Source organism: Heptranchias perlo, chromosome 29 (assembly GCF_035084215.1).
Source record: "Heptranchias perlo isolate sHepPer1 chromosome 29, sHepPer1.hap1, whole genome shotgun sequence".
Classification (NCBI taxonomy): domain Eukaryota; kingdom Metazoa; phylum Chordata; class Chondrichthyes; order Hexanchiformes; family Hexanchidae; genus Heptranchias; species Heptranchias perlo.
The window spans coordinates 24,732,788-24,759,775 of record NC_090353.1 but is presented as its reverse complement, the minus strand read 5'-3'; the positions used below and the strand labels follow the sequence as shown (position 1 = coordinate 24,759,775).

The following is a 26,988-nucleotide window of genomic DNA, read 5'->3' as shown; positions in this document are numbered from 1 at the left end:
ATGAAACCAATCCCAGAATATTCACGTTATAGATTGTTAAAAAGCGATGCTACATGAAAGCGATTACATGTCACCTGAGTTTAGATGATAACTATAAATCAAACCAGTTTCTCGCTTGTAGTTGAGAACATAATCTGAAGCTTTTGTAATAACTTCCGTGCACCTATTATTCTCTTACCTTTGGTCGCTGCAATGGAAAACAATGCGGATTTTGCGCCCAGTTGCAAAGAAAATTTAGGCAGTTGCACATCTTTATACATTCAACAGTAAAACTTACCCCATGGTTGTAAAGACCTCAGCGTAAGTCTGAGACTGAAACTGTCCATTTAACTATTACTGGTAAAATACTAATTTGTAAGTCGTAAATATCTGGCGTGTACAGTGTGTCTCTAAGCTGGAAGAGAAGTGCTCCTTATGACTGGCCAAAAGTGTCTGCTCGCATTTCATACTGTGGCAGATGGATAAGTAATTGTGCAACATTTTATTTTCTCCAATGTATTATTTTATTTAAATCCGAAAAGACGAATTCGCATTAAGTCAATTAATACAATAGGCGGGCCTCTATGAATTTGCACCTCAGCTCCCAGTTTTGGTCGCGGTGTTATTACCAGGAGTGGTAAACTGAAAACGGGTGTTAATATTCATACCATTGATCGACTGCCTTTCAACACATAAATCACACTATTTGCGATGGCTCTAAACAATAAAACTCGTTTTTATTATTGACTTTGACGCAAATATTGTGTTACATCTTGTCACTTGAACTTCCAGGACATATAAATATTTTCATGCATCATTCGCGATTTAAACGATATTAAAATACATCCCAAAGTACCTTGTCCTGTGAAAACGTCGAACCTTACCAGCAAGATATATGTAAAATATTCTATATTTCACAGGTAACATTTTTCCCCTGCTGTATCCAAAAGTTGCTACTATGGTAACAAAGTTTAAGTATCTTTTTTTCTCAAGAGTATTTTCCCCAAACTTCCTGTCTGGAAAATTAACACGTCAGAGCAAATACTGAAGTGAAAGTAGTGCAACTGCCCATTCGGAGGGAGGGAGGGAAAAGAGAGAGAGAGGAGGTGCCAGCAGCCGCCGTGTGTGCGGAGAGGAGACGGCGCCGAGTGGCAATAGGGCAATGAAGAGGGAGAGGCTCCAGCAAAATAGGACAGGCTGGGGCGGAGCGAGCGCGGCAGGAGCTGCGCGTCACGTGAAGGCTCCACATGCTGCTCGCTGCCGCTGAAAACTGGGTTAGATTCCCTTGGAGTGGTGAGAGTGTGAGTCATTCCCATCAAGGCGGTTCATCTCCATCCACAGCCATACGATCAGCAACTTTGTGCCGGGAGATTTCCTCTTTAGTTTTTGTTTTGTTTCCCACCACTCCCCTTGTTACATGAGATCGCCCTGCAAATTGCAATCATGAGAGGTAAGTTCGTGCTGGGGAAGGGAGGGCGATTTTTACTTGAAAATGTTTGGTGCTTTCAGTTCTGTGTATTCAAGGAGAGTTTCTGTTCCAGAAAGAAGGGAGGTTTTGACGCGAGTCCTTTGGCTCGAATCCCGTATCTGTAATTCTCTTTGATAAATAGTAACGCTTAAGTTTGAAGCCCCGAAAATTAGAACGCGGTTCTTCCTCTGAAGATAAGTCTTAAACCTTCTCAATGTTTTATTTTCTTCCTACTAGCCGTTGGGTAGAGCGAGCTGTAACTGTCAGCGTTTGCCGATTTCAGTGAATTGCCCGTTTCTTAACCGATTGCACATCCAAGTCAGTCCCAAACCAATCCATTTATTTTATTTTCATATTTATAATCCTTCAGTTGCGCATTGCACTGGCCCAGATGCATGCATTAAATGGATCGGGAGATGTTCTCGCTGATTAGTTTTGGGTTGCCTTTTATCCTGCAACCGACTTGAATGGTTTGTGCAGTGTGGATTTCCAAATTTTCGTTTTCATTTGAGGGGAATGGGTTACAAAGTTCGCGTGCAAAATTGCATATAAAATCTGTGGCTTGTAACTTTGTCTCATCTGCGAGAACATTGCTGTTTATTGGTTTGTTTTGAACAAGAACTTTGGTTTTGTTCCAGTAGGTGTGCTGTGTCCTGTGTAGCTTTTTTTTCCCTTTCTTACCGTAACACAGATCGTTGTGCACTTTGTTGCGCAGATTTTGCTATGGGTGTGCACGGGTTTATTTAAAATGATTATTTCAGTGTGTACACTGCATCATGGCAGACGGTGTGCTGATCAGCTGCCAGACTGCGAGAGCGTCCCAGTGACCTAGATCTGTCAGAACGGATCAGTCCGGGGGAGGGGGAATGCGGGGTGGTGGCGGAGTTGGCGGGGGGGGGGGGGGGGGGGAGTGCTTGTGTGTATCTCAGTCCTTATGTATACTGAACAAAATGATGTACAGGATCAGAACAGGCAAAGAAAAACATACACCTACATACTGTAACTAATGTGTTTGCTGCAGCCTTTAATATAGAATGGGCTAAATATCTCCTCCTCAGCATGACTTTTTTTTAAGGAATCAAGGTTCAAGGAGTTTCCACCCTCAAAATTTCCCAAACTGTATATTCAAAATAAAATTGATAAGCGCTGAACGTACCTTTCTGAAAGGTGTGTTATAGTAATTAAGCTACTGATTTATAAGGAGTCCGACAACTGTAGTCACCATACACAGGATCGGGTTTACAGTCTAACTTAAATCTTTGCCCTTATCCAGGGAAGGAGGGAAAGTCTTCCACAAATGTAATTTATTTATGTGGTATATACCTCTTAGGAAGGGCAAATAATTAACCAGGGTTTGTAGTTCTTGTTACAGCTGAGTGTATGCAGCTGATTTTTTAAAAAGCTGAATTTAAAAAAAAATGACGATTGGAAATCTTAAACAAAAAGCAGAAAGTGAGAAAGTAAGCTTCATCGGAACCTGAAATGTTAATCTGGTTTCTGTTCCTGGTGCTGACTGATCTGCTCTGCATTTCCATACATTTCTATTTTTATTACTGAATAGAATTGGTTATGTTCAGTATAAGATATGTGTAAGCCTTTTTAAAAAAAAAAATGCTTATTAAGAATTTTGGGGGGGGAAATTTCTAATTTATGTATTTTACTGTCTGTGTAATCATCTGTCATTTGGTTTCATCGTTTAAGCTCTGATATAAAATGGAGGGTTAGGAAATTGATAGAATTAAGAAGACAGCTCGTTGTAGGTACTGGTGCATTGCTACATTTGGGCATCTTGTGAGTTTTCCCATCACTGGCACAGTTGTAATTGTTTCCTGACTATAGTACAATTATCAGAATATTGCACGGTGCAAAATATAGGATGCTGCATGGTTGGCGATTAAGAGAATGTCTGTTATATCCTCTGCTGGGGAGGCAGATGGAGCCCTGTTGGTTTTGACTCCATCTGACGTACAATAGGTGTGAATGAAATCTAAATGTTACAGAAGCGAAAGCTGTAATTAGATTTCCGGGAGTGAAGGCATTAAGCTACTTTGAGATCACCATGATGTTTAATTGCTGGTTTTACTGCATTTTAATTCTCCATTTTATGTTTTACTCATGGAGTAATAAGCCTGAAAAGCATGTTCAAAGTGAATGGCATGTCCAAAATATACATTTTCTATTTTACACCAGCTGCAAGATATAGGGAAGATGAAAGACGAGCAGAATCTTACATTTTTGAAATTCATAGAATCTGTAAACCAGGATTATTAATTCCCCCCCACCCATCCCTTACTAGTCTTTTTCTACCCATCAGATCTTGTTCTTTCATACAAAGTGTCATTCGTTCCGGGGGTGGATGGATCTGGGTTAGACTTCTCCAACACACTATCATTTTAACCCTCCCCTTCTCCAAATGTAAATATTGCATCATTGCAAGACCCTTCACCTCATGGTCTGAAAAACACCTGGCAATGAGAAACTAAAGCATGTAGCAACTTATTGAGAAATCAGTGCTGCTAGCACTGTTGTACCTTTGGTGCACTATATATTTAGATCTTGTCATTAATGTTGAAATTTTCCCTTACCACCTGAACATCAATTGAAATATAAAAACAACTCGTATTCAGTTAATGTACCTCAAAAAGGAAATATCTTCATGTGTGATTTGAAGTGCCTAATTAAACTGAAGTCTCTTTAGTAGTATATACTCGCCTGTACAAAATACTACAATAGATTTCAGAATGCAGAAATCACAATTTTTTAGACAATATAGAAGTCGTAAAACATGGATATTTTGTACATTTGATTTTAGGGCAAATTGACTAAGCAAAATGCCATTTAATTCTGTATAAACATATAAAAATCTCAATACCAGGGTTTAATCACAGTATTTGCTTTTCAAGTCTGTTCTATTGTGGAGCTGTTCAGATTTCAAAGTTCACTGCGTTAAATGCAATTGATTGTCAGCTGGTAGAACCAACCATATTAAACAAAACTCCACTGCCTTCTGTTAGAACCGGTCAGTGCAGAACTAGGGTGGGGACAGATTCTGCGTGAGCCCCAGAATTACACAGATGGTTAAAAGATAAATGGAGGGTTTCCAATTATTGGTTATATAACCATACAGTTAGAGCCCAACCAAGGCTGGTCTGTTACCGATAAATTTAGTGTGGAGATATTTAGCATTACACAGATGATTCCATTGGGATGATGTACTGTAGTTTTCCATTTTTAGTTTTTTATGGTCTGTTTACAGCTTGAACCTTTTTTATTCAATTTCTGCCATCTTACAGTAGTTAATTCAACTTTTGAACACTGAATTTGTCTCATTGACAGAATACGAATTGTTACATTTCTAAAACTGCAGCAAATGTTAATATACAGTGTGTCAATGCTCACATCCTGAGCCTTTGGTGCTCTTTTTTTCTTCTTTGACTTTTTTTAAAGGGAATCCAGCAAGGCAAGAATGAATGTTAATTTTTGATCCTGCTGAAGCTTTTAAACAATGACCAGCTTGCTGTTGACATTGGGAAATTGGGTAGATTGACATGTTACAGTAACTTGTAATCTTTAAAGACTGAGTACAAGACATGCTCCCGTACTAAAGAGAGAGTTCTATTCTCTCACTTGAGTATGACTTAGAAAAATAGCTCACTTCCGCCATAGCCGCTGACAGAGTAAAATCAGAACTGCACCAGTGTAATTAAAGATTTGGATTTTGTAATGGTTGTTGGAAAGATATTTATTGGTGCACCTTCAATGATCAGAAAAACTGGGCAAATATGGAGCTCAACAGTTTTGCTCTTTCTGGTCAAAGGACTGTAGTGTGGAGCCTTGTCTGAAATAGATGCTGAAAAAATTGAGTTAATCTACAGGAGAAAAACTAAGGAGCAGTCGGTTTTGATAGCTCTTTGAAACATTTGATGTAGAAGAAATAAAAAAATTGGAGGCTTTGATTCTGAAGATGGTATATGGTACATTCAAGATTGTGATTGATAGATTTTTGGACACTAAGGAAATCAAGGGATAGGGCGGGAAAGTGGAGTTGAGGTAGAAGATCAGCCATGATCTTAATGACTGGTGGAGCATGCGCGAGGGGCTATATGGCCTACTCCTGTTCCTATTTCTCATGTTCTTATGTTTGACTAATTCAGAATGGCAGAAGTGGAAGAAGGTTCCCCATTCTAAATAGGCTTTTGCATAACTATTGTACCAAGAGTAGTGTTGGGAAGGAGTAGTTGTTTCTTTGTGAAGCTTGTTTTGGGATCAAAGTTGTATCCTTTTCCCATGAAAGGTCGTTCCTGGTCCAGTTCCGTCCAAGCTGCAAAACATCTTGCAAAGATTCCACTTTGAATTTTTAGGACCTGGCCAGCTCCATTCCATTGGAATTGATATCCACATTAGTGTTCTGCCCATTTGATAAGCTCTAGGTTCGGGGGTAGATTGGAGGATATTTGAACAAAAATTTCTGATGCCTGATGGGGAAGAGTTAGTAAAGGAAGGGATTACATTTGTTTAACAGCATTCAGAATGCTACTTATCTATGAAGAACCAGCTCAGCACAAGGAAATATTCTTGCATTGATGAGAAGTGAGCATCTGTCTCATGAATGGAAAATCAGGTTTGAGCCAGAACCCAAAACAGTAGTCCCTATAACCAAAGTGTAATCTGTTCCGGGATGGACTTGTAATGCTTTTGCCTACAATAGGAATTGTGTCACCTCACATACGACCAATTGGTAGCTCATTACCATAGCATCATTCACAAGTGACTGATTAGACTGTCAATTGTCAATCTCTGGAAGGTGTTTACTAATTTATGTATATCTAAAAATATACTTTGACAGACTCATTTATTCCAGCATCACTTTATTCAGAATTAAATCTAGATGTCATTTGTTTTTAAATATATTTGAAACCTTTCTAACAGTATGCACTTGAGTTGAGACTTTTCTATTTCATTCTCATTGGTGTCTAAAATGTGATTGAAGCCAAGCAATAATCATCACAGGTGTAATGTCAATGAACTTTAGTGGTGGTTCAATTGGTTTGTGTTCATATTTCCTCAATAAGGTTACTAGGACTAGTTTCAGTTCTCAATATTGCGACTCCTTATTTTGTTTACATATTAATATTTTGAATTTACATATTTAAAATTTTAGAGAAACAATCCAATGTAGATATTTTTTAATTCCAAGAGTATTTTATTGAATATTATGTTGGTAGACATTGATAGAAAACAGATTTATTTTGACAAGTCTCAGGGGGCATTTCATCATCTGATGTAATGTGTTATTCAAAGCTGAGCTAATTTTAATTCTACAGATCTAATCACTTTAAGGCTATTGATCTCTGACAGTTATACTGAAAAGTTCAACACCAGGTGTTTTTAATTTACTAAATATTGACCCAAGAAAATCTGTAAAATTAGACTTTCTTAATACTTTTGCTCAATTATCAAAATTGATATTTTGTGTTACAAACATCTTGTGCTAATATCATGCAATTCATTGTAATGGGAATGTATAGCTTTCATGGTAAAATTACCTTGAGTTTGACAGCCGATGCACAATTAGCAAAAAACTGATTTTGCTGGAAAGATGCCTCCTTTTTACTGTATGTCTACATGCCTTCTGGATGAAAGCAAGTAATAAAGAAATTATTTGTGTTGACAAACTGAAGTCAACTACAGGGTGCAGAATAGAGGAGTGTATATTTGCCCTGTATTCAGTGAAAGATGTTAAATTTTAGTGTTTTTTTTTGAGTGAATGGTGACACTACTATGTCAGTCAATGAGTTGGAGGTGGGGCGGGACTTGTGATTTTAATTTACTCATGAACTACAACAAACAAAGTCTATTTACTCAGCAAACAGTGTCTATTTACTCATGAACTACAGCAAACAGAGTTTCCAAGCTCATGATCTAAACTACAGCAAACAGAGTCTCCCGAGTACAGCAGGATTATTTCTCCAGCAAAATGCAGTGAGCGGAGGATAGTTACATAATACAAATTATGTGCGTAAAATCAATCCCAGTTACTTACAGCAGTGCAGTCTCCAGGCATGATTGATGGGGGAATTACCCACTCATCTCCGTTCTGGCCGGGACTGATGGTGTCACTATATTCAGCCCTTTTTATACATCATAATGGGAGTCATTTTACCTCAGTTTATGCCATCGAAAGTATTGGGGTCTGAAAATTTGAACCTTGAATCGTAGGGTTTCTGAATAGACATCGATAAAGGGGAAGGAAAGCTAAAGGAAAAATGAGCTTTCACAATAGTTGAATGATTGGAAGTGAATCACAAACAGCCTTAATTTTATAAATTCTAATGAAAAGTTGGCTCACGTATGTATGCTTTAGTAGGTAAGTTTATAAAAAAAACATTACCTTGGTATAAGTTATGAATGCCTCTACTGCCTATCAGAGACTTCCATAATAGCCACGAGCAAAAGTATGATCTTTAAGGGAAAAATGAGTACAAGCCTACTGAAAGAAGCCCGTTACTTCTTCACAGCATCAGTTAGTCTCATTGAAAATGTTTTTCTTTTAGATTTGATAGGCCTAGATTTCTAAATTTGATTACAAAATGGAAGGGTAAAGAAAAACAGCACTCTACGTGAAGTGATGACTGTTTCTCCTCAGAATTTTCTTGGGCTGAATTACATTATCTCATCCTAAATAGCTCTGTGAGCAAACCACAGTGGCCAGTTCATTTGGCAGCAAAACCAAACCTTGCCTATTTGTTTTGCCAAAATTTTTGGTATTACTGTAAAATGTCTCATTTATTTGGTTTGTTATGGGTTATGTAGATTCGGAACCATTCTTTGGGTTGCAAAAGCTATGGTCAAATTCACATAGATATCCATTGAGGCTGGGTTACAAGTACAATAACCATCAGTTGGCTGATGCATGTATGCTTTAATACTTCAGTTTACAAAAGATATTACCTTGGTACAAGTTGTGAATGTCTCTACTGTCTATCTCTAGAGACTTCCTATAATAGCCATTACCAACAGTATGATCTTTTATAAGGGAAAACAGTGAAACAGATGCAAACCCACTGATGCAAATCCTTAAGTTGTGGAGCAACATTGGTGTTTGCAAGTTGTGAGCTTCATCATTTAAACAAATTAGTTGTTGATCATGTGACTGAGAGCATACCAAAATGTCAGACCAGAAAAGACCAGCTGGTCCATCCAGCCTGTACCATACAGTCATGATGCATTCTTCTTCATGATTAAACACTCCCTTCCCACCATGAGCAATATAATCTGCTGAGAGTGGCAAAAAACTAGATTGGGGGGGAAAATCTGGAAAAAAATCTTTCCTTAACGACCCCTCCCCCCCCCAGGCAATAAAAACTAGTCAAGGAGATCACATAGACCATGACTTATATTAGTTGGCACTTACCTCTTATATGACATGATCTCTGACCCAGCCATAAACCGGTCCAGCTCTTTTTTTGAAGTTGTACATCGAATCCGCATTCGCGCATGAGCCGGCAACTTGATCCAAAGGTCAATTATTCTCTATGAAAAGAAGAACCGCCTAACATCTAACCTAGTTCTACCTTTGTATAACTTATAAGCATGACCCCGGACCTATCCAACCTAGCTAATTGAAATAATTTGTCAATGTGGACACAATCAAGACCATTACTTTATAGACCTCAATCAAAGTGAATGCCGCTCTAAAGTAAATAGACCCAGCTTGTAAGCCTATCTGCATAGCTAAGGTGTTTTAAAACAAGAATCAAATTTGCGGCCCTCCTCTGAACTGTTTCCAAAAACTTCCATTTCCCCCAACATGTGAGGGGACCTAAACTGGATACACTGGGGTAGAAATCGATCTTGGGCAGTAGCGCAAACGGGGGGTATTGCATCTAGCGCCCATCATACGCAACGCCCCGATATGGAACCGATTATCAGGCTCGGCCTATAAAGGGCGGCCAAAGCGATATCGCCCAAGACTGATTTCAACCCTTGTATTCTAATTACAGCCTAACCAAGGTCTTGTGCAAGGACAAAATGGTATGTTTTGTTTTATATTGAATAGTCCTGTGAATGCAGCCGAATACCCTAATTGCTTAAGATGTAGCTTCACGCCATTGGATGTGTACTTTTAGAAAGTTATGTACTATGATACCAAGATCTTTTTCTCCACAGGCTTTAGTACTGTTCCCTACATTTACACATAGTGAGTCCTGCCCATGTGTATAACACTGCATTAAAAACAGAAATGCTGGAAATACTCAGCAAGTCAGGCAGCATCTGTGGAGAAAGAAACAGAGTTAACGTTTCAGGTCGAAGACCTTTTGTCATAACAGTTCTGATGAAAGGTCATCGACCTGAAATGTTAACTCCGTTTCTTTCTCCACAGATGTTGCCTGACTTGCTGAGTATTTCCAGCATTTTCAGGTTTTATTTCAAATTTCCAGCATCCACAGTATTTTGCTTTTGATTCAGTGTATAACACTGCACTTGTATAACTAAAATTTAATTTGCCAGTGACGGGCCCATTCCACCAACAAATCAAGATCTGTTTTCAGTAGTTTACTCTCTTTCATGGTCCTAACCCTCACACAAAGGGTACCAGTGATAGATTTTGCAATAAGATATTATGTTACTTACAAACTTGTACCCAACAGAAGTGTAAAAGAAAACTGTTAACCTGAAGTGGAATACTGCGAGGATTCAGGAGTAAAACGATGATAATGGAGTGTGCTTTGCTTTGGGTATTCATGTCCAACAATGGAATTTACTTGGGGTGGAAGGTAGGAAGTTTTTGTAGTGAATTGTATTACCCCAAAAGAAGCACAGTGGTGATTTGCAATGTCTGGAACTGTTGCTAAAATCTATGAACTGCTGCATGTTGTCAAATTACTGAAAATGACTTGTCTCCCTTTTAACTCAGTATGAGCACTGGAATGTATGAATAACCTTTTAAAGTGACAAAAAAAGGTAGGATGGCAGAAGAAGGTGTAAGCTCTGTAAAACAAACTAATTCACAAGAGCTCTTCCTTCACCCAGAATATACTCAAGGACTGAGCATCCACAGCCCTCTGGGGTAGAGCCTGCAAGAAGAGCTTCTCACTGGTTTCTGCTTTACTCTCTTTCCATGTGTTATTGAATCTAAAATGTGCCCTTTCCTTTCCCTTTTAGAATAATGATTTGGGTTAATTGCAGCAGATCAGGCATCAATTGCACCAGATATTTCATTATCATGTCATTTATGTTAAAGGTGTAGCTAACAGTGAGGTCAAACCCTTGAAAATATTAGTTTGCATAATTCCATATGAATTCCATAGCATGCCCACGGACTGTGCAGAGGTGAAATTTCCAAACAACAGATCCATGTCTTCACCTTCTTTATTAGTCCAGTCCTGGTTGGAAATCACAACTGTTAAAATTTAGATTACACACAGATTGGGTAGAGGCTTGTTTGTCAACTACTGAACCTTTGTACCTTTGCTGATTTGCTTGTGATTACTTTGTGCAGAAGGACAAGTCACATTTAACCATTTAAAGTCCAAGGGGTTCCAGAGAGATGGGAATGTTTTCTGTAACATTCTATCATTTTTAAATGATTATTCTTTGGTCTTACTATTTGTTATAGCACTGAAAGGAGGCAAGATGGAAGAGAAAATGGGCAAGGGACCTTTTAACAAGTTTGAGTGAATCAGGAGCCAGGTTTGCAAAAGGGAAATCTCTGAAGCAAAACTACCTCTGGTATAGATGTGATCAATTTTAAATAAAAGGTACTTATTTTTGATAAATGTTGCCAATCCATATTCTGAGCTAGTCCACTCCCTTATGGCAGAATGGAAAGGGAGTGGACTAGCTCCCTTCTGAGCTAGTCCACTCCCTTTCCATTCTGCCATAATGTTTTATATATAGAGTTTTCACTTGCTGAACTTAGAACTTTCTATCGATTTGCCAATGTACAAAGCTTCCCAGGTCATCCTCTGAAAAAGGGTGACAATATATGAGTACAGATTGCATACTTTGCTGTAACCTTGTTGTTGCAGTTTTCCGCATGGCCAGCATTGGTATTTAACACCACCTAGTGTGCAATGTTTAAATTGCACTCCATGTCACTAATAAGCAACATTATTGCTCTTACTAAAATGTTTTAAAGGTTCCACTCAACTGCCGAATGATTCTGTGCCTTCATACAGACCTTCTGTAACTCCCTTTGGAAACTGTAAGTAGTATGTTTGAGAGGGTTTCTTTGTCAGTGACTGTTATTCGGGAATCCTTTGGGTAAGTCATGTCTGAGTGCCTCTCTTACCCACCTAAACTAATAATGAGTGGACACTTTTTTTTCACAATTAATTAAATGCCAGGGTTCAAATTCTGTGGGGCTGCAGCATATGTACCCTTCCTGTCCAATGTCCATCTGTAAAATGATGCTGCTTTCTCCTGCTCTCACCTGTGCAAGTATGGATTGTTTTGGGAGGCAGGACTACCCATCCACCCTTGTGCCGTAAAACAGGGCTATTATCACTATAGGCGTTTTGACTGTGATTTTTCTTTGTACAGCCCAACGTTCAGTTAATTTGCTATTCCTCTATTTGGATATGAATCAATGATCTGTAACATGGATCAGGAAGGAAAGTAGCGCAAGTGTTTGAAAATTCTGCTGCTGTTTCACTGGTGTGATTCTGCAACACTGAGCTGGTTTGCTGCACAATGCTAATTTTTGAGATTGATAGAAACAACAGAAGTCCTTTTCCTGCTTTTTTTCTTTTAACATCCCTTTACCCCATGCTGTAATCCTGGTGCTTGTGAATCGTCGCAATCTGGACCACGAAGCCCATGCAACTCAATTCTATTTGCACTTATTTCTAATTCACTGGTTTGTCCTGTTTGAATTTCATGGCCCTAGAGGTTTGGAAAAAGACGTTTTTAGCACAAAGATAAAATACTTGGGCACTCCTGTCTAATCTGACTAAAAGGTGACCTAGTTGAAGATTTCTGCCAAGGCCACTATTGAGCAGTTTCTGCAAATGTTGACTTTCCCTCCTGTGATTTTTTTTTTACTTTCCCTTTGTCTCTTGGAGGAAGCATCTTTACTTCCTTCAGACTGCCCACACTAGAATGGGAATTCACCAATTAGGGGATTGCAGGGGAAACTCCCCTCCCCCTCCCCATCCAACAAAATGAGTGTTTTAGCTTTTTAAGTGTTGAGCCATAGAATGGTGCAGTTAAAGTAAATGGGTTTTAGTGAGTTTCTGCAGTTAGACAGCTAACAGTCACAAAACAGTTGAATTATCAAAGCATAAGTTGTACAACTTGAAAAAAAATTAATATCTCCCTACCATCTTTTAATTAGATCACAAAAACTTATGAAGTAAATTTATTTCTTTTGGCACTTTTCTCCGATGATCTGTTACTTTGCATTTTAGTTCATGCAGTTTTAAAACCATTTGTACATTTGACAACATTTCTATATTAATACTGGTCTAACTGAGCTGGATCATCCAAGTGATGTCTTCTGTATTCATTTTTTTTCTCACAAGAGTGAGCACTTTTTAAGAAAAAAATAGCACAATGAATCAGATGTAATTATGCAAGTAACCTATCCTATTGCAGGAGAAATGCAAGGCTGCAAGAATTGTTGTTTCTTGTGGCCATACTTTAAGAAGCAAAACAGACGACTTGACATTTTGAAGAGCTATTTACTTCCTTTGCCACTCAGTTTTGAAAAGGCTGTGTGTGGTTTCTGTGCACGCCAAGTAACTCACATCTCTATCTGTGCCAATCGGCCACTTATCTCTTTGGTTTGTGGGTGCTGTCTATGACAGTTTCAGGTTGCCGTTCTCAGCATTGGCATGGAAAATAGTTAAACTCAAGGCTTTGTAGTTAAATGAGAGCAAAGGTCCTCTTGAATTTCCGATAACAGATTCACTGATAGAAAACATTGAGGAAGGGAGGAAAACCTGAACCACAACACCAATCTCAAACTAAGACTGAGATGCAGTTACAAAGCTGACTGTAATCTTTATTTTCAGATCCCAGTTTTCTTTTGGTCGGGAAGATTTTTCTTCCATTTTTCTCTTCATGCAGGCTATGTGACACAATGCCAAGATGGTCTTATGCTGTCAAATTGTTTGTGGCCACCGCTTCGGATACTTTGTGACCAGTTGTCAGAAAGCTCGTTTCAGACAGGGCACGGCAATGTTTGTTTCTTCCCTCCAAGAAATTCCTTGCAAACTAGATTAGAGCTGGTGTAATCAACCAACTGAGGAGTGTAAGATGGCAGACCACCCCAGGTGCTAACTCACCGCCGCCCAGTTACAGCAATTGACCTGTCTGCCTAACCTTTCTAATACTGGACAGATCATAGTATCATAGTATGGTACAGTGCAGAAGGAGGCCATTTGGCCCATCTTGCCTACGCTTGCTCTTTGAAAGAGCTATCCAATTAGTCTTACTCCCCTGCTTTTTCCCCATAGTCCTATAAATTTTTTCCCTTCAAGTATTTATCCAGTTCACTTTTGAAAGTTACTATTGAATCTGTTTCCACCACAAATTCAGGCAGTGCATTCCAGATCATAACAATTTGCTGCGGAGAAAAAAATCCTCTTGTTGTCTCTGGCTCTTTTGCCGATTACCTTAAATCTGTGTCCTCTGATTATCGACCCTTCTGCCACTCGAAACAGTTTTTCTTTATTTACCCTGCAAAACCATTCATGATTTTGAACACCTCTATTAAATCTCCTCTTAACCTTCTCTGCTCTAAGGAGAACAACCCCAGCTTCCCCAGTCTCTCCACATAACTGAAGTCCCTCATCCCTGGGACCATTCTAGTAAATTTCCTCTGCACCCTCTCTTAAAGCCTTGACATCCTTCTGAAAGTGTGGTGCCCAGAATTGAGCACAATACTCCAGCTGAGGCCTAACCAGTGTTTTATAAAGGTTTAGCATAACTTCCTAGCTTTTGTTCTCTATGCCTCTATTAATAAAGCCAAGGGTTCCATTTGCTTTTTTAACAGCCTTCTCAACTTGTCTTGCCACCTTCAAAGATTTGTGTACATACACCCACACGTCTCTCTGTTCCTGTACTCCCATTAAAATTGTACCATTTAGTTTATATTGCCTCCTCCTTCTTCCGACCAGAATGTATCACTTCACACTTCTCTGCATTAAATTTCATCTGCCATGTGTCTGCCCAATTCACCAGTCTGTCTATATCCTCCTGAAATCTGTTCTATCCCCCACATTGTTTACTACATTTCTGAGTTTGGTGTCATCTGCAAACTTTGAAATTATACCCTGTATACCCAAGCCCAGGTCATTAATTAATATATATGTATGTATTAAAAAGAGCACTGGTTCTAATACTGACCCCTGGAGAACGCTACTGTATACTTCCTTCCAGTTTGAAAAACAACCAATTGGTCAACATTATGAAGATTACACTGTTCACATTTACAATTCTTGGACAACTTCAAGCCTAACTAAATTTGGAAAAGAGCATCTAATACTTAATCTTTAAAATTTCAGTAGGGTTAAAAATTGAGTGAGTGCAACAAATTTTACTTTACAAATAAAGAGCACGTTCTATAGTTGATGACAGAACATGCCTGAAGCATTACAATATTGTCTTCACACCGTTGGTACATGGCACCTATCCCATTAGGAACATCAAAGTTCTAAAGTACGGAACCGAAAGGTCCTTGACACAGTTTGAATACTAAAATGATGACTCAGGTGCACAAGAATGTTATTAGTATTTCATGTGCATATGCCTATGTTATGGTTGCTCAATTCCATGCGGTTTTGACTAAGAGCAGCACAGTTGGGAAAATGTTGAGATGAAGAGGAGCATCAATTAAGAGATTCTGCAACATGAACTATCACAATGCATGTGACAGGGTGGCTGCAGGGTAGGCGCTGCACAGCTCACACTCTACTGTGAGGTAATGGTGTTTCAGTTTCGGCCATTGAGATACAGTACAACACAGGCTGAAAATTGGGGGCTGCAGGGTTGCAGAGACTCTCAGTTAAGAGGCTACAATACAACGCAAGTTCTCAGGGAAATGCAGTTCACGATGAGCAATTATGGGTCACAGTACATGGTGGAAAAATAGTGAACAGTTGATGAGGAATAAGAGGATGTGAATGAAAAATATCAGTCAATCAATTGGGATTACCTGTTTTCTAATATTTGGGTTTCTGGTCATTGTGTATAATGTACTACTTAAGTTGCCATCTCTCCCAGGCTCACTTGTGACATAGTTTGATATCACTATTTATAGCTGATTTTCTAAATTGATGTAAATACGTTGGCTTTTTTTTAAAAGTTTGTTTCTCAATTGTGTGTCAGTTATGTAGATACATTTCACTAATTGCTGTACATAGGCGGCATAAGCAAAACCTGGGATGGTCCGCTGAATAGTTACTGATGCAGTCTTTTTGTGCTCAACACAAAGCTGTTCACAGATGCCCTGCAAAGATGACTCATCTGATCTGAGATTGTGCATAAGAGCACTGACCCACACAGCAATGATGAATCCATTAAAGGAGATCACACACATGCATTTCCAATAATGCCTTATACAATTGGCAACAAGGATATTTTAGGCTATATACAGTAACTATTTTGAAGCAATTCAAACAAAATTAGCACCCACTCAGTAAAATAATAAGTAAAGAAGTTCCAGACACAAAGGTAAAATTGTAAAATAGACAATTTATAGTGAAGTGATTTTTCTTGTGTTTAGGACTATATCTGGATTGTTTCACTCTCTGTCAGTTGTTCACTGCTATTGGAAATTCTTTGTGAAAAGAAGCCTAAAGGTTTACAGCAAAACCATCAATATGTTCATTTGACATCCACTATGAATGGTTGTTGTGGTTTTCATATCTTGACACTCTTCCCTTGGAGAATATTGTGAAGTAGTGAAAGGATTGCAGGCTGATTCACAATCTGACAGACTGCAATGTGAACTCTCCGTCCATGGCCGTAACCATCTTTATATCAGCCAATAGGGTGGTTAGCCCGACACAGCAAGAGGATTATCTGGACTCCCACAACCCATATGATGAGGGGGTGGCCGCCCATACCCACTGGACAAGGGTGTCCTGCTGGATATCAAGCCAGAATTCAGAGTCGGAGCTCCGGTCTCCACTCACCAAGACTACCACAGAGCAGGGTTTGAACCCTGGACTGTCTGACTCAGGCAGGTATGTTACCACTAAGCCAAAGGCTCACTCGCTATCAATAGTGAACTGTGCAAATCTTTCAATACCCCATGTATTTAAAAGTAAAGGATTTAGACTGGCACCCTGTGGCACAGGGATTTATTATATCATTTAATTATACCTGGAATGGCTGTGCCTACTGAGTTCCTCATCTTAGCCAGGTTGTTAGTAAAAAGTGTCACGCAGAGACTGTGTGCAAGGCCAAAGCCAAGATGGTGACTCCATGTGCAGGAAGCCCTGAATGGAAAAGTGTCAATAGACAGACAACTGTGGATGCTTGCAACAGCCAGAGTGTGATGGTGAGGTTTTTTTGGCCAGTTTGGTTATGATTACTCGAGGTTGATAAATGTTTATCTGCATGGGTTTTAGTTATGTGCAGAAAAATCGGACCAGTTAAAGTTTTAGAACATAGTTGTCTGAAAGCTTTTGTGAATCAAGGTCTCAATAGGGTCATTAAAATAGGCCATCATCCCTGTATGTAAATTCTAAGTGACGAGGCAATGGTCAAAGTTGTGATGTTAATTGTTGCTTGTGCAGTTTGAACACTGGCCTCAACATAAGTGTGAACAAGCAATTTACCACAGTAGAAAATTACTTTGCAATATTTTTTAAATACGTATTAGTTGATCTCCCATGGCATTGCACACGGGTATTCAAAACCAAATGTAGTCTTTAGGTGAAGCTGGATTAGGGGGTGGGGACAATTGGACCACTGAATGCGGACATAATTCAGTCTCCCTTTTAAAGTCACACATTCTGTCCTTATAGTTATAGAATACTTTGATTTAGGAAGCAGAGAAGTATAGTTGGTTGGAGTTCAGGAGTGCAGGCTGAGGAGCAGGGGCATGCAAAACTGAGGCACTATACCACGACCACCACTGGCAGAAGGATGTAATTACAATTTGATACGTTTACATCGGCAGTTTCCCTTAGAAATGTGGATATCAGAATTTATAATGGAAGTATTTAAAAAAAAAGGACTTTATGATGGAAAAACTTGAGAGGAAGCTTTTTAATATGTAGATAAATAGAAATGCGCATATCTTGTCCACAAACCTTATTTCTTGTTGTCAGGACCTCTGGTAATGTTTGTGTGACAGATTTATTGTTAAATGATAACAATGTAAGTATTTTATAATGACATTTCCACATGTAAACAGTTCTGTATCGTTGCTGAATCACCCAAAATATTTTGTGTGTAAAAAAAAATTTGGCTGCCATTTTGTGAGGATTTAAGAATTTCTTTGCTTTTTCCAAACGCTTAAAAACAAACTGGTGATTGACTTCTCAAAACTTTTCTTGAGGCAAGTGATGACATTTGTTAATGATTGCTGAATTTCTGTTATGAGCTACTCACAGACAGATGGTATCAGGGATTAGCAACCCCTGGGATTGTGATTTCTTTGGTTGGAAAGGAAAACAAAAATATTGTTTTTTCAAGCATGCATTTCTTTTGTCACTGGCCTCTATTTCTGTAGTAAATTCGCTTTTTAAAAAAATCTTCTAAACCACTTGAGGCGTAAATAAATGTTTTATATAAATGCTTGGGAATTGCTTAAATGATGAACCATTGAGCATTTTATGACGTAATGTTTCCTTGTGGAGATTTCTGTTTATTAAAGACTACATAAGTCAACAAACTCACTAGTAGTGCACACACGGGTAAATTTCCCCCTTGTGCACTCCCCCACATCTCAGGAGTGCATATCGAGAAGTTACACTCCACCAGCTCATGATTTTCTATCCATTTGGATTGAAAATCATAGACTTAGGGTGCACAATATCCCAGTATGTGTTCCCAGTATATGCTAGTAAGCAAAAAGTTTATCCTTAAATACTTCAGGGCAGAAAAGTAAAGATAGGAATACTGGCAATCCAGTAGATGGGAACAGGCTAAAGCAGTGCCCTTATTCAAAATGGGAAACAGAAAAGACACCAGCAACTACAGGGCTATGAGTTTTGCTTCAATTCAGTGTAAAATAATGGAATTGATTATCAGGAGTAAACTTGATGATTATCTGTACAAAAATAACCTAGTAGACAACAGTCAACATGGACAAACCTCCAGGACTTCTTTGAGGAAGTGACAACTCAAGTGGATTGGAAAGCTCTGTGATATGTACCTAGATTTCCAAAAGGTATTTAACAAAACTCCACATTTTTATTATTTTTAAGGCTATTAGTTAGGCTCAAAACTATATCTTGGTAATCTTGGGAATGGATAAGAAATTGGGGAAGAAAAGGCAGAAGTTATGTTGGGGTGGGCGGAATACTAGGTAGGATGCCAAGGAGCGGTGTTATGATCACTGCAGGCACGCCACCAACCCTGTGCCCGGTTTGGGCCGAAGTTGAAAATCCCCTCACCATGTGCAACCACAAGAGATTGACGAGTGTGTGTATATATGTTGTATAGTGTGCCGGGCCATGCATATCAAAATTCCAAGCTCTTGACTGCATTCCAGGAGTTTTATGAGAATAAAGCAGCTCAGATTGGGATTTCAGCTAGACAGAGGAATTGTTATCTCACTGTACTATAGCTGTTTCTGTAGGTGCTGTAACACATTGGGGGTAATTTTAGCCCGGAACCGGGAAGGGGCGGTGGGTCAAATTGCGGATGGAATACCCAGAAGTTCGGGTTTCCCGGACGTCCGTATGATTTTGATGTAAGGACGTCTTTTTTTTTACTGTTTCCCACCAGACAGGCCAGCCTGATTGACAGGCTGGCCTCAGTCGGATGGGAGAAGAGCAAAAAAGAGGTAAGTGCTCCAGATAAGTCTTAGATTGGATGGATGGGGGTGGGAGGGCATCAGCAGGCATGGAGGTCATCGGGAGGGGGATCGAGAGGGATCGGGGGTCAGTTACCGGGGGGGGGGGGGGTCAGGATCAGGGGGTCGCGATCGTTGTTTGGGGGGGGGTCGCGATCGTTGTTTGGGGGGGGTCGCGATCGTTGTTTGGGGGGGGTCGCGATCGTTGTTTGGGGGGGGTCGCGATCGTTGTTTGGGGGGGGTCACGATCGTTGTTTGGGGGGGGTCACGATCGTTGTTTGGGGGGGGTCGCGATCGTTGTTTTGGGGGGGATCGCGATCGTTGTTTTGGGGGGGGGTCGCGATCGTTGTTTTGGGGGGGGGTCGCGATCGTTGTTTTGGGGGGGGTCGCGATCGTTGTTTTGGGGGGGGTCGCGATCGTTGTTTGGGGGGGGGGTTGCGATCGTTGTTTTGGGGGGGGTCGCGATCGTTGTTTTGGGGGGGGGTCGCGATCGTTGTTTTGGGGGGGGTCGCGATCGTTGTTTTGGGGAGGGGTCCATGATCGTTGTTTTGGGGGGGTCGCGATCGTTTTGGGGGGGGTCGCGATCGTTGTTTTGGGGGGGGTCGCGATCGTTGTTTTGGGGGGGGGTCGCGATCGTTGTTTTGGGGAGGGGTCCATGATCGTTGTTTTGGGGGGGGTCGCGATCGTTGTTTTGGGGGGGGGTCGCGATCGTTGTTTTGGGGAGGGGTCCACGATCGTTGTTGGCCTGAAGGAGACGGCCCGGGAATCCCGGCTCCCAGAGGCTAAAATCACAAAACCTGAAAAAATAGAAGCCCAATGTTACGATTTTTAATGCCCCCCTACTCCCAACCCACCCATTTTTTCAGGCTAAAATCATGCCTATTAAGTCACATTTATGTAGTTTCTGCTGTTTTAACTTTTTTACTTCCTAAATTACTGACGTAATTTGTTTCAGGGTGCAAAATTTTAGCAGTATTATTCAGAATCATTGTCATCTTTGAATGAGACAGGAGGCCTCTGTGTTTCATTAATACTTAAGAAACAGACTTGACTCAGCAGCGCAAATTGTACATTTTGTAGTTTGTCGGCCACACCATGCAAGTCAGTGTTTGAAGGATGTATTTGTATGTTGAGCACTAGGTTTGTGGTCAGTTTGAAGGCTTTCTACATTGAGCTTACATCATCCCGTACTCAATGTACTATTTATCTCCCCACCCCACCTTTTTCCTTGGCTTATTGAAAAGAAAGTGAGAAGCTGAACCATGCTTAGATTAGATATTATCAAATGTACACCAAAAATTGCCATAGGTATGGATTTGGGATTGTGAGCTATTAAGTTTAGGAGAACGTAGGTCAGTATAATTTGAGGTGCTCTCTCACATGGTGGACTGCTTTTGAGCTGCAATTTATTGAAGTGGATTGCCATTGCTGGTTCATTTTTTATATCCCTCTTTATTTCTCTTCTGAAGATTGTGCCCCACTTTGGAGCATGGTTCCACAAGGACTGGTAGCTGCCTGCACCTCACCCAGATGACTAAACAGTGAGTGTTGGTAACCTGTTTGTGGGGAATACTACCACACCACACCATCCCATCCCAGGGCTCTGTCCTTATCCAGTGTCCCCCAATACTAGATCATTAGATAGCAATCAAAGCGAGAACTCTGGCTGATTTCTTTTTAAGGGACGCTGAAATCACTTGCGCTCCTGCTGCTGCCTAGGCTGAGGTCTGTATGCTCATCATCAACAACAAGAAGCTGCATTTAGATCACTTCTTTAATGTAGAAAACTGTCCCAGAGTACTTCACAGAGACATACTCAAAAAGAAATCTCAGCACAGACTAGGGATCAAACCTGGGATCTTGATGGTCTGTATGGCTTAGATCTACATCATATTATGCCTTTTCCCACCAAGTAATTAGGGAGTTCTGATCCATTTCTTCTTGACATCTATTTTTTTTAAACTGCAATGTTTTACAACATATCTTCTGTCCTCCGTTCTTGGTCACTCGCTCCTGAATTGAGTGGGCACTGAGATTACGTGTCCCTAGCTATCTGCACTGAATCCCTTGAACCAGTTGCCAGAAGGTGGACAAGACGTACCATCTCTTGCTTCCATTCCACTTGGCTCCTCTGGTGTCCCAGATAGCATGGCAGCACAGCAAATGTTGGCAGCCCATTCATGTGAAAAGTCACAGAGGCAAACCATTTCCTACCATTCAGTGGCACTACACACAGATGAGTAATTAATCCCTGTTTCACAGCACTGCTCTGAGTATTTAATCTCAACACTTCCTGAACTCCAATTTATACAGATGTAACACAATACAGATCTGCATTTTCTACTAAGATGTTAATGATATTTATTGATTTGCAGAAGGGATGCTGAGTCACTGGGTAACTCTTGTACACCTTCTGGCAACTGGTTCTGTCCGACATTACAGCAGTGACTACACTTCAAAAAGTAATTAATTGGTTATAAAGCACTTAGGGATGTCCGGCGGTCGTGAAAGGTGCTATATAAATGCAGGTCTTTCTTTCTGGCAATCGATCCAAGAGCCTCGGTGGCAGAGTACTAGGTGAGCTGTGTGTCCTCTCAATTTGGGAAATAGTGACGAGAATAGAGAAGAGAAAAAAATGTAAACAAATGTAGTTTTTCTTTAAAAATATATGGAAAATAGAAATGGGAGTGCTTGATTTTGCTTTCCTTCTTCAAACAACACTTGACCACATAATCTGCATATATTCACTTAGAGATAGGTCAATTTAAAATAAACTGTCCCAATCCCATAGATTTTTTTTTTCTCTATTCAAAAGTACAAGTTTGATGTCAGTGAGGGTTTGTTGTAAAATCAGGAAAAGAAGGTTCAACAAAATAGAAAGGGTCTGATCAGGATCTGATAAGGAGGAAGATTGGGAGAATAAAATAAACAAGTAAAAGTAAATTAAAAGTAGAGGAGCAAAAGGAAAGAATGAATACTTAAAATTTGCAGAAAACATCTTGAATAATAAGAAAGAAAGAACTTGCATTTATGTTGTACCTTTCACAACCTCAGGCTGTCCCAAAGTGCTTTACAGTCAATGAAATACTTTTGCAGTGTACTCACTGTTGTAATTTATGGAAATGTGGCAACCAATTTTGTATACAGAAAGTCCCACAAACAGCAATGAGATAACGACCAGATTAGCGATCTTGGTTGAGAGATAAATGTTGCCCAGGACATGGGGAGAAGTCCCCTGCTCTTCTTCAAATAGTGCCATGGGACCTTTTACATCTACCTGAGGGTTTAATGTCTCATCCAAAAGACGGCACTTCTGACAGTACAGCACTCCCTCAAGTGCACTGGACCATCAGCCTAGATTATGTGCTCGTCTTTCTGGAGTGGGACTTCAACCCACAGCCTTCTGACTCAGAGGCATGAGTGCTACCACTAAGCCAAGGCTGACACCAAGGGGGTTTCCAGATATGTAAATAGTAGAAAGAAGGTTTTTTTTAAGAAAGGGAGTAAATGTCTTTGACAGAACATTTCATGAAGCATGCTGATTCAGGAAAGAGATTTGGGAACCACATCAGCTCAGTGCAAACAAGGCATTTAGTTTCATTCCCTGAGGGATCGAAAACAAATTAAGAATGATATTATGACTACATAAGGCAACAAGAACTTGCATTCGCATAGCACCTTTAATGTAGTGAAACGTCCCAAGGCGCTTCACGTGTGTAATCAGACACACATTGTCACCAAGCCAAAGGTAGAGATATTAGAACAAATGACTAAAAGCTTGGTGCTGGTTAATACTGTATGGAGTACTGGTCACCACAGCATAGGAAATATTATAAACCTTGAGAGGAGTACAGAACGATCAGGATGATCTTGGGACTTGGAAATTTAAGCTATACAGAAAAACTGAGGAAGTTGCATTTTATCCTTTTTAGAAAAGAAATGCAAAATTGACCCAATCAAATTGTTCACACCGACAAAGGCTTCAAAGATATAATTTTAAAATTAAGAACCCAGGAGTAAATAAGGAATTCATGTAGAAGTTTTTCACATAACTTACTGAATACCTGGAATAATTTATCTATTGTATGAAATAATGTAAATAGGATTAAGAGATAGCTAGATGTATTTCTGGAGAAAGAGGAAATTGAAAGAGAACACAAAGGACCACAAGGTTAAAACCAACAAAATGTAGTGAGCACGGCATTTTCCTGTTCCTAAACTTGCCCCAGTCCCTGTCTGCCACCAACTCCACAAGAAAATAAGAATATTTTCGGATCGAGTAAAGGCCAGTAGGCTTTTTTTCAGTTACCAGTACCTCATCATAGATGTCAGCCTTGGCTCAGTGGTAGCACTCTCACCTTTGAGACAGTGGTGTGGGTTCAAGCTGTTACAGATAAAATGTTAAAACGAGGACCAGTCTACTCTCTTGGGTTGACATAAGAGGTCACATGACACTATTCAACGAGTAGCTGGGGAGTACTCCCACTGATCTGGCCAGTATTTATCCCTCAACCAACATCACTAAAACAGATTATCTAGTCATGTATCTCATTGCTGTCTGTGGAAATGCAATATTTAAACCATATCATGAGCCACCCCCATAGCATAGCCAGATGCAAATTAAAACTCCATTTCCTACATTGGCCTGTTGAGTAAGGTTGCCAAATTGTAGAGAATTAAGGGCACTTTTTGCTTAATGCATCCATGCCCACTAGGAATTGGGTTGAAACTGTCCTCAAGCTCATTTCTCAAATGAACTTTATAACCGACAAGAGAGAGATGATTTTCATCCCATCACTCTGGCTGGATTCAAACCCAGAGGTGAAAGCATAATGTGCTAGGCCACGACCCATTCTGTTCAATTCTATAATAAATTATGGTAAAATGGCTTCAAATAGTTGAGTAAGAAATCTAGCACACCACATAACTGTGGTTCATCCAACTAGCTAGTAAATAAACGTTTGTAACTTGACTGCTGCTTATTGTTAAATTAAAGGAAGTGCTCACCACAGTACGCATTTTGTAATTGCATGTGGTTCTACACATCAAGGAAGGTGTTAAATGCTTCCAGTGTACTTAATTTTAACACCATGATATTGCAGCACTTGTGCAATAGAAGATGTCCTCATGTAAGTCGACTGATTTTTTAATTAATTTGCAGTGAAAGCTGGTTATCCCAATTTTGTTTCCGGGTGAATATTTGTTTAGCTGTGTTTGTTACAGTAAGTTTTCAATGTACCAGCTAAATCATAGTTTGAGAAACAGTATAAAAGTAGGGCAGCATTCGACTGGATCTACAGATTGAAAAGGGCGATAAAACTAGAAAGTTTAATATTTTAATCTCATGAGAATTAAGATGTCCTAGGGTGATGCAAGTTGGCCTCTTTCATAAGTGTGTAGTCTCAGACTATGTGGTTAACATAAAGGCTGAATTTAAAAAGGCATCTTTGTGTCATTTTGACTTCCTACGGTAAACCTCGCAACATGCTATAAAATGGGCAGGGAGAATTCACTGAACTGCACATTTTAAAAGGGAAAATGTTCTGTAATTTGCCTTGTTTCAAGGTATAAATGTCTTTGGTTGGAGCTGCTGTTCATGAAGCTGAAAGCAATGTTTGTGGTTTGCCTGTTTCACCAACCCACGCGGATTCTGCTGATGCTCAGTACATCGATAAAGGCAAAGACTTGCAACAAATTTTTGTATTTCTGGGGTGGTACTTATCAGTTCTGTTGCATCTCCTTCCCTAGTGCTATTTTCTGAAATCACAAAATAGATTGTTTCATGTTTAAAACAGTTGTGAGGGGGCGGAGTGAATAAATTGGCAGTTTATTGAACAATGAAAGATATTTTTGATTGTTTTCTTCCAACTCTGTTGTAGTCTGCACCAGTATGAAAGTAAATGTGTAATAATCACATTTGTTGAAGTGTGTGTCTCTTAATGCAATCATTTTTTATGCAGCCTTCCTTCCCCTTCACTTTCCTTTTCCCCCTTATCCTCATTCTCCTAAAAGCTAAGATTTTTCCAAGATTACCAGACTTTGCACAAGTTCTTGCTCTTCATTTGCCAGTCTGGACGGTAGTTGTGTATCAGATTGTTCAACAGTAGGGGCTATCATAGAGAAACGCAATCCTGTTCTCACCTGATATCTTCACACTTTCAGCAGTGGTCATTGGACAAGCAGGAACTCTAGCTGAGGTTTTTTTTCCTCCTTAGCTTGGGGACATTAAAGCCATTAGAACACCCCCACTGCCTTCTTCTTTAAGAGTGGCTAACTCAACAGTAAACTGGCATCCAGCCAGTTCAGCCCTGATCTGTATGCCACAGTAGCACATCATGTGGCACATTACCTACTAAGCCATTGGGGAGCTCCAAAGGCATTCATTGAAATGAAATATTTGTTATGGTACTGAGTTCATTCACTGTGCATTGCTTGCTTAATTTGGCTTATCACGGGGATCTGCCCACTGAAGGCCCTCTGTTATACGATTGTTTTTTTTTGTGTAGATTGTGCTGGTGAATACTTTGCTGATATAGTTCTAATAGACACAGTAATAAGGTTGGAACAAAATTTCTCCTGGATGGAATTGGCCTACATTTGCGTTTCAGTTAACCATTGTCATATTGTTGTGCAGTCAATAAAATATCACATCCATGCATCATCTTTGTTATTGGCATCCATAAGGCACAGGCATTTCAGTAAAAACTTTATGATCACTTTTAAAATGTGGTCATGCCATAAACAAAAGTGGGCTCAATTAATCATGGCACAGCCTAAGAGGCTCGTTTCTACTTTTTTTACTGCACTGATAAAATCTCGTTGGACATGCCAACATTGTGCCTGAGCCAAAAAAATCCTTTTAGTTCAAATGTTTTGGGGAACATTTGCACACATCAGTTTGAGCAATATCAATATTATGAGGTTTTGTAGCCTCTGTTAGTATCAGACACTCCCACGCCAGCTATGGCATGGACTATTTGCAGAGTACTCATTCTGCACAGAGCTAACCCCAACCTTTTAAAGAACAACAACTACTTGTACAACTGTGATTTATTACATTTCACACAACACCCACCTTTATTGCCTCTGAGACTGCATCATGCAACAAGTTGTGGGGAGTTTTGTGCTGTGGAACCAAAGTCTGTAGAACTGATTTGAGATTGGGTGAATTCATTTAATGTAGGACCCATGCATGTGGCAGAGAGAAAACACTTTCATCCCATCAGTTCAGGCTAAATTTGGGCCTGTATCCCAGAGGTGAAAGGACACTGTACTACCACACTGGCTGATCTAGTCCCCGTGTTGCGCTCTTGGTTTTATGCATTGTGGCTTAATGCCATTTACAAACTGGATTCCCGGGCAGTATGTGACATTAACCAATTTCAAACTTACCAATTAGAATGGGAAATATGAAGAATACTGAAGGTGAATAAAGTTCAGTAGCCCCCACAATATTTTTTTAAAAACTGATACATATTTTTAGTTATTTGACAATGCAGACCTATCCTTTTTTAATTTTCATCAATATTTTCAGAAACATTCAAGAGTACACATGCAGGTTTAT

General features: G+C 39.8%; 1 protein-coding gene across 1 annotated transcript in view; it reads left to right on the top strand.

The window, feature by feature from the left end:
* The first annotated feature begins 1,118 nt into the window (after window positions 1–1,118).
* Window positions 1,119–26,988, top strand: part of LOC137299518 (nuclear receptor ROR-beta-like) — a 74,557-nt gene continuing 48,687 nt past the window's right edge. Inside the window, exon 1 of the mRNA XM_067968323.1 lies at window positions 1,119–1,429. Coding sequence (XP_067824424.1) covers window positions 1,423–1,429 — 7 coding nt within the window. The 5' untranslated portion in view covers window positions 1,119–1,422. The remainder of the gene's footprint in view (window positions 1,430–26,988) is intronic.